Raw genomic sequence first — 9,554 nt, 5'->3', positions numbered from 1 at the left:
ATATAATATATATATTATAATATATATATTATAATTTTTGTTTTCATTTTGATCTAGATCATTCTCTTTAAAGGCCATCTTGATCTTGAAATTAATCATGGAATTTCTAATATTATAAATCGTATAATATTATATTTATTAATTTTTAATTACATTCTCTTTTTCGTTAAGTGATCTTGAATTCATAATCTGAAATAAAACTTTAAAAAGTGGAATTGGAATTGAAAACTCTAATATAATTCTTCATTCTTTATTATGAAAATAATTACATGTATTATAAAATAATATTTAAATTAAATAAACAAAATTAAATTAAAAAAATTAGATTTAATAAAAAAAATAAAATATTTGTAATTTGATATCTCTAATATTAAAATATCTATCCATGGTAAATTACAGAACATTAATTAAAAATTGCTCGGTGCATTGTATAATTTATTAAAAAAAATTTGAACAATATGTGTAAAATGCATATTGGTACTTACTAATACATTAATCCTAATATTTTAATTTAAATTTAATATGACATGTACATTATATTTAAAAAATTAAATGACATATTGAATAAATTAATAATATATGTATAACGTATAATTAAATATAAAATATAATTAAACAATATGTATATAATTTGTCAATTTAATTGACAATAAAGGTTTATATGCAAATTTGAAAATTAAATGACAATATCAAGTAATTGTAACTGAATTTGAAGGCATCATAGGATATGACCGTATTCTTCATCATATCAGCTTTATTGATTTCAACATACACGTTCAAGTTGTTATATTGTCATTTCTTCTACGCAATTTTTAACAAAAGTATACTATCATCCTCACTATCATCTTATCTTTATTCTTATCTTTTGCTAGATTATTAAATACTATATCTTTAAAACACGATTTAACATATACATTAATCATGACATATGTCCGCTTTACAATTGAACACAGTTTCTTCTAGTTTGTTCCTCAGAAAATTCCAATCGCATATGCCGTGTTCGCAACAATCGATATCTAACGGTTTTTCATTTAAGTACAAGTTCACCTTATAATCTTTACTACATCTGAAAATAATATTAGCAGAATAATAAGAAGAGAATAAATTAATCTGAATAATTAAAAAAAATCTAAAATAATCATGGACGTACTTAAATAACATAATCACTAAATTCGCGGAGAGCGGCGTTAAGTGAGCTTGATACCATTTCCTGTTTCTTGCTTGGATGAAATTTTTAGCTAACAAAGGTTCTGGATCTTTTGCAGCTCCAATTGTTGATAACAAAAGTTGAATCGCGGTAATATCAGCAAAGTAAAAAATACCTTTCGGTTCGTCTACACCATATCCATCTTCAAAATTTCTAAAATATTCACATGTAATATATGATGCGATGATTTATTATTGATGATATTATACATACTTCAATTTAAATGTAATTTCCATGTAATTTATTATCAACTATATTAAAGTAATTTTGAGAAAGATAAATCATTTTTTTATTAAAATGGTTTTATTAAAATGGTTTTATGACTATAATTATTAAAGAAAATTTTAATTTATGATATTCCTATATATTATATAAAATTTTTGCATTAATAATGTTCAACATATTATAAAAAAAAATTGTAATATTTTTCTTAAAAATAGATATCTTTTAAATATTTATTTTAAATATTTTTAGAATCAATTGTAATGAAGCAATTGAAACAGATTATATAGGATAGATAAAATTATATGAAAAAATAATAATTAATCATTTAAAAAAAAATAAAATTTTACATTTATTATAATAATATTTTATTTTATAATTTAAGATTTTTTTCTCAATTATTTTATATTTTCATATTTTATGCATATATTATTCTATATTTTCTATTATCTATTTTCTTTATTTTTATTTCAACATTCAATATATTTTTGCATATGTTTCACATTAAAAATAATGGTCCAATTAACCCCTTTCCATCCGATCAAGTTCCATTATATATTAAACGAAAGTCTAATCTAAAGTTAATTATATAATACTTACAAATTTTGAATTAGGAATCATTTGAAATATTTTAATTATAATATATTATAATTAAAATATATTATATAGAAAAATTTAATAAAATGTGTTTTTACATCTCAGAAGAATGAAATTATAAAGAGAAATTTTTATATTTAATTTAAATTTAAAAAATGAAATATTTATCAATTATAAATTAAATATGAATTAATAAATAAAGTTTTATTTATTTATACAACTAACAGAGCTAAAATCAATTAATAATTGTAACATTAAAGAGATATTTCAAAATTATCTATCTTACTTACATGGTCCACTTCTTTTGGATTTTCTATATATACTTACCGAAAATGATTATAAACGTCCTTTACCATTGGACATCCAACAATTTGTCTCATGTTTTGACCATAACCTGAATGATAATAAGACATCAAATCTTCACTGAATTGAATCTTTTCCAGATCCTCCTTTCTAAAAATGGCGCACCAGGGAGATGACCCGTAATAAATAGTCTCAAAAGTGCAAGTACGATAAAAAGATTTGATAGTACCTAAATAAAATTGATTAATAGAATTAATAAAAAATTCATTTAAAACGAAAAAAGATTAAATTTGAATTATAATTATAAAATAAGATTTTGTACTAAAAGGAAGTGGTGACGAATAACCGAGTCGATCACTAATACTCTGAAGCATTTCATTCCATTCTGCAGATTGTATATATTTATGAAATTCTTTCATTTGTGATGCACTCTTATGTTTCAAAAATGGCTGATAAATATTATGAAACTGTAAATTATTATACATTAAACAATTATACAATTAAAAATTATCTTAATGGTTAATAATTAATATTATACGAACTTGCAATAAATTATCTTTCTTCTTTATTTTTATGTCAAAAGTTACATTACCAAACAGACCATTTATGAAACTATTTATGCTATCTTTTGTTCCCAATTGTTCAATTCCTCTAAACTATATATAGATCAAAATGAATATCACTTATAAAAATTTATAAATATATATATATTAAATTTAAAATACTTACAAGATATTCATGTTTTAAAGATTTAATTGAGTCATATTCAAAAAAATTCGGGAAATAATTTTTAAATCGTATACCAAGAGAAAACATATCTTGTTTATCTTGCTTTATCAATAGCTTAAGATTATCATCATCTAGAAATTCATATTTTTTCCACTCTCTCAGTTTTTCAATGTCCTTTGCACATAAATGAACTCCTAATAATAAATGTAACGTTATATAAAAATTATGAACTAATTAAAAATATTTATATTATACTTACCGCCTAGGTCATAGCTCTCGGAAATATTGTTATGATATTTTTGCAAGAGTTCATGTACATGAGGCGACCAATAATTGTTATCACTACTAATTGAATGTCTAGCTAACATCCAAATCTGGCGAAGTTTACAATCTATGAAAAAAGAAAATATAAAAAAGGTAAGTAGAAAATATAATTTATGCATTATTTGAGTTTTGTAGATATAAGGTGACAATCTATTACCTACTTGGCAAATGAGGATTAGTTATTGCACCACGAACAATATGATTACGTGTGTATGGACCGAAGTGCATAAAGGGATCTGTATCATCAGTGTAACAATAATCGCTTAAAACTAAATGACTTGTCAAACAAAAAATTGCGATTAATATCGCAATGATTTTTATATTCGACATATTTATTTTCTTGAAGGAACCTATATTGTATCTGAAATGAAAAATTATGTATATATAATTAAATAATTTAAAATATATACATATTATTGCGATGTTTTTTTGAAAACGACATATATATATAAAAAGTACATTGCTTAAAAAAAACATAAAAATAAACACAAAATTTAAAGTAAAATTTATGAAAGTTATGAGAATTCCCTGTTACGAGATGGTACTTACATGTTATCGTTTCAACGATTGTTTAAGCTTAAACACTGCTACTCACCTTCTACGATTGAACGACTTAAGCGCGCGTTCTCCTCTTTTATAGGAAGGAGCCTATCAATACCTTCAGGTCTCAATGCTCTATAAGATTTAAATGAACGTTTTCGAATGTGTATTAAGATTGTTAATGACGTATAAAAAAGAACAATTTACAACAGATTATAATTACATTGAATTTCTTATATACTTCAATTATTATCTTATAGAATATTTTATTGTATTTAGTACGCATCTTAAATTTCCTGTTCAGCTATACGCAAGATAAACGTGATGTTAAAACCGCACTTAAGCATTGTCGTACACCAATAAACTAAGCATACCTCAGAGTGTAATCTCGAAAGCTGTATAACCTCGAAACAAGTTCAATTAAAATTTGATTTCATTACCTATAAAAGTACAATGGAAAACAATACGATTAGAACGGATAATAAAATCGTAAATAAATGAATAGTTAAAATGAACGAATTATTAAAAAACATATCATATTTCAGAGAAATTTTGATAATAATTTTCTTGTGTAAAGATAAATGGATATACATATGTTTAAATTATATATTTAAATCAATGCATACATATAACTGAAAGTGTTTATGAAAATAAAGGGATGATTATAAGATTTTTTTCATACATTGAAAAAAATGAAAGAAGTTCATATATATGTACATACGAATATGCTTATATAATTCATATGTACATGTATATGTATATGTATGTATTTATCGAGTCATAAATAATTTAATTTTGCATTGGATGGAGTAAGTGATAAGGTGAGAATATTCAACTGTGTGCACGATAGTACAGTAGAATACAGTATAGTAACACAATATTTGTTACAGTATCCATTTGCGTAGCAGACTTTTTTAACGAAAACACGACGCATAATGATAATACAATTAGCTGATTTAACTGGTCAAAAGTCAATTTAAAAAATTTTTATTACTTAAGGTAATTAAATATGTGAATTAAAAATGTTATGATATTTTTTTTATCATTTATAAGACTTCTTGAAGTCATAAAATATACTTTGTCAAATGTTAAGAATTATTATAATACATACGATCTTAAAATTTTTGTGAAATAATTTTTATGTTTTAAAAAGATTTTTTTCATTATTTTAGTTTTTGATTAAATATTTGCTTTATATAAAAGATCATTTCTCTTTTATTATGTCTTTTTGTGATTACTAATATTTAAAAGTATACATAAAAATATATTATAATACTTCACGAATAATTTTATTATATTTCAAAATGAGTCTCCATATTTTTTTTAAGCATTATTTTATAAAATTTATATTTACAATAAAAAAAATTAGTATCCACTATTTGTTTTTAGATCATTAATAATAAAGTTAAAATGACTAAATGTTAAAAGAGAATCTAACAAATGGCAAAAAGAGTCAGTTTAAAGTTATGAAACAAAAAGCATTAAAAAAATTAGTTTTTGTTTCATATTATTTATAGTTTGATAGTTGCAAATGCTTTAATGGATCGAATAATTCAAAGAACAAAATAAGACTGTGATGACAAAATATGTAATTATGCAGTATATTCGTTTTATCTATGAACAGCAAAAATATGATACGAAAAAATGTTCTATACAAAAGTTATAGAATTTAAGGTATATATAGCGATAACATACATTTAATTTTATAAATATATGATTTTATATATATATTTTATTAACTTTAAAACACATTATGAAAATTACATTAATGTTTAAAAACTCTATATTTTTATGCTTGATATTCAGATATTTTCAAACATTTAATATATTTATATAAATCGTATCTAAAGATATATCGACATTAGCATTATTCCCTGATATATATAGAAAATTTTTCGATCGAACTTTACATCATAATGACATTAAAAAATGTCAATTTTATGCATTTAATGTGATTTGCAAATGAACATGAAATTTTATTTAAATACGGTTTTTTTTTTATTTTGTTGCAAATTATATACGAGAATTATAAATGTTACAAAATATAAATATTACAATTTATCATTTTATTTTCTCTTATCATAATCAAAATCATGAATATTTCAAATCTTCTTTAATATACTGAAATTACTATTATTATCATATATCTTATCTTGCCTATTTTTTTTTTAAACTATAAAATAAATTCATATTAATAAAACGCATAAAACTTATTATTATGGTCACATTGTAAACATGTTGTCACAGTGTAAACACATTGTAAACAAAAGAAAGATATCAACAATATCAATAATAGTTATATTGAGAAAATGTCTTAATTGTAATATATGGAATATGCAATATGATATTTATAATAATATATATATAATAATACAAATAATGTATAGAAAAAGGTAGTAATATATTATATTTTTTATATTTTATAAAATGAGATGTTGCAAATGTTTAAATCAAAGTTATAAATGTTATAATATTATAAAAACAGCGAATTAAATTTTAGACCTAATATATCATAGTCAGTACTTTAAATTCATATCGAATTGGAAATCTTTTTTTTTTTAAAATCTGATTAAAATTTCGAAAATTCAAATATATAGTTTATATAAATTGTGTCAATAATGACACAATTATAACAAAAATTTATAATATAAATGTGATAATATAATATAATGTGATAATAGATGTGATTTTTCATTTACTTTTCTTTTCTTTTAACTTTCAAAACATTTTTATACTTTATATATATAAATATAAAAATCCAAATAAGGAAAATATAATATATATAGGAATTATTTTAATTTACATTAATAATAATTATCTTAATTAATAAAACATAATTATTTTACATTTTTTTATATTAATTTCATTCTCATAGTTGTAAATAATCAGCATCAAGAAATAATTCTTTACTAGAATATTAGAATCTATATTAGAAACTATTTTTGTTTAAAGATTTTCACAATTTAATTATATTAATGAATTTAATTAATACTAAATATTAATAATTACAAATACTAAATAATTTATATTAAAATATTTAATTTAATTATATATATATATATAATTATTTCAATTTTAAAAAGTAAACTAGAAATTCAATTATAATTATAATAATTGAATAAATATATTCTATATGAGAGTTTGCTTCGTCTGACATAACAAATTTAAATTGTTTATAATTTAATAAAAAAAATCTTAATTGAGATTTTTATATACTAATTTTTGTTTGTAGTTTTTTTTTTTAATTAATATCTCTAATATAATTTCTTTCTATCTTTGAAAAATGTATCATGAATATATTAACATGTATACATTCGTCTATGAAATGGAAATAGGTTCAACAAGATGCATTGATCCTATGCAGAAATTATGCTTGAGTACTGCAATATATATAAGAAGAAAAAGAGATTGATAAAGAATAATAATATTTATTAATAATAGAATAATAATTAATAAAGAATAATAAATTAATAAAAATAGAAAGAAAAAATATAGAAGAATTGAGAAACAAAAAGAGAGAACAATAGAGAAAGAACAATATTTAAGATGTATAAAAATTGAATTGTATTTTAGATTGTATTATGACAAAAATATAAATAATTAGAAAAAATAAGAAAATTTTATTTTATTTTTGTCATATTATTTCTTTACATTATTACATCATGATTAAATAATAAATATCTTATTTATTATCTTATTTAAATAATAAATATCTTATTTATTATTTAAATGTAAACATTTCATAAATATGATTAATTTAAATTATTATATATTATATATTTAAATTATAAATTTGAAATGTTTGAAATCTCAAATTATTTGAAATATATTAATAACTAAAAATTTTATCATATTTTCAATGATAGTTATTACATTTTTTATTAATTTTGTTACTAATGAAAAATTTTCAGAAATATCGATAATTATTTCAACAATTCTTTACGATTTTTTAAAATTAAATTGAAAATTCTTTTGATTGAATATTAAAATTCTTAAAAAATATACGACTTTTAAACTTTTGACATGATATATATATGTATGTAAAAATATGTACATGATATGTAATATCTAATGCATTTAATTGATTATAAATTGTAAATTTTAAGAGAAGTATGTGCAAATATGTGAAAAATTTAATATGATGCATGTATTTTTATTTTTCTTAGAATTTGGATGAAATTTTTTATTTTTGTTATATTAATATTTTTTACATGTATTTTTATTTTTCTTAGAATTTGGATGAAATTTTTTATTTTTGTTACATTAATATTTTTAATGATTTTAAATGATTTTTAGTTATTAACGTCAATTTAAAATTAAAATAATTGTTTATGCTTTTTTATTATTTGTATACGTATAAAAATAAAAATTAATATTCTACATTTTGTGTTTATATTTGAAATAATTTTCTACTATAATAATTAAGATTAAGAATTTAGTTCTTTAATATCTACATTAAAAAATCCATAACAATCTTATCCAATATAAACATATCAATCATTAATAATTAAGCAATTGTAAATTTTTTTCATTATTAAATAAAAATAAGAGTAGATATAAATTAACAAAATTTTATTTGTGTCATCTTTATATCATTTTATATTATTTTTATTATTATATATTAATTTTATATTTTTATTGTATATTTTATATTTTTATTATACAATTTTCATTATTAATTATTTATTATTAATACATTTTATAATGATATTATTTTATAATATTGTTGTATCGAAGACTTTGTTTTTCAATCGTGTTTAACTTTCATAGAAACATTTCTATTCAAATATTTTAGGTTAATTTTATCTAAAAAATGTACAAAATCTTTTATTATTTACACATTCACTTTTTGATCACAGTCAAATCAAATTTTCAATTTCTATTTCAAATTTCACGTCAAACGCTAAATTTTTGTATGAATTTACGATGAAATCAATTTTAAATCAATAATATATTTATCTTATAAAAAAAATTTTATTAAAAATTATAAAAATATTTGATTAATTTCATATTTCTGATCATATTCAAAATTATTTCAAGATCATAAATATATTTTGGATATATTCTCAAAATTGTTTTTTTTTTTTGTATTATATTGTCATAAAACAACTAGGGAACATACATAATATTTCTTCAAAAACAGGAATATTCAATAGAGTTTGACAATCATTACTTCAATAAATTGAAGTTTATATTTTTTTTAAAAGAAGAAATTTTGAAAATTTATTATAATTGTCAAAATAATCTAATATAAATTCTCAAACATTTATTATTCTTCATAAATTTTAATAAATCTTAATAAATCATTTTCGGATATCAATTAATATAATTTTTTATCTGTTTGAATTTTTAATACATACTATTTTTTAATACATACTATAAATCTGAATTTCTTCCCTCTTCTCTCCCCATAATCAACTATTACTGGAAACAATATTTAATATTATATATTGAATATTATATATTTTCAACAAAGTCAATATTTAAAGGAATTAATATGAAATACAATTATATATATGAATTAAATTTTACATTAAATACTTAGCGTTCCAATTAAAAGCTGTTCAAATTTTCCATCATTAATTATAATAATTAATTAATAATTATATAAATATTATTAATTATATATATA

At 19.6% G+C, this 9,554-nt stretch overlaps 1 protein-coding gene across 6 annotated transcripts in view; it reads right to left on the bottom strand.

The window, feature by feature from the left end:
- Positions 1-733: 733 nt before the first annotated feature.
- LOC102675026 (multiple inositol polyphosphate phosphatase 1-like) overlaps positions 734-9,554 on the bottom strand; it is a 41,640-nt gene continuing 32,819 nt past the window's right edge. The window contains exons 1-10 of one of the 6 annotated variants that reach the window (XM_006623892.2): positions 4,146-4,362; positions 3,978-4,057; positions 3,544-3,743; positions 3,318-3,449; positions 3,059-3,252; positions 2,872-2,985; positions 2,652-2,796; positions 2,354-2,558; positions 1,151-1,360; positions 734-1,066 (exon numbers count right to left, since the gene is read on the bottom strand). In XM_006623892.2, coding sequence (XP_006623955.1) covers positions 916-1,066; positions 1,151-1,360; positions 2,354-2,558; positions 2,652-2,796; positions 2,872-2,985; positions 3,059-3,252; positions 3,318-3,449; positions 3,544-3,712 — 1,320 coding nt within the window. In that variant the 5' untranslated portion in view covers positions 3,713-3,743; positions 3,978-4,057; positions 4,146-4,362 and the 3' untranslated portion in view covers positions 734-915. Of the gene's footprint in view, positions 1,067-1,150; positions 1,361-2,353; positions 2,559-2,651; positions 2,797-2,871; positions 2,986-3,058; positions 3,253-3,317; positions 3,450-3,539; positions 3,744-3,931; positions 4,363-9,554 lie in introns of those variants that run through there. The other 5 variants (XM_006623891.2, XM_006623895.2, XM_006623893.2 and 2 more) reach the window with 5 other exon arrangements.

The sequence above is a fragment of the Apis dorsata genome, unplaced genomic scaffold, assembly GCF_000469605.1.
Source record: "Apis dorsata unplaced genomic scaffold, Apis dorsata 1.3 scaffold_972, whole genome shotgun sequence".
NCBI lineage: Eukaryota > Metazoa > Arthropoda > Insecta > Hymenoptera > Apidae > Apis > Apis dorsata.
The sequence above is the reverse complement of the archived record's forward strand: the minus strand, read 5'-3'. Positions and strand labels throughout refer to the sequence as shown.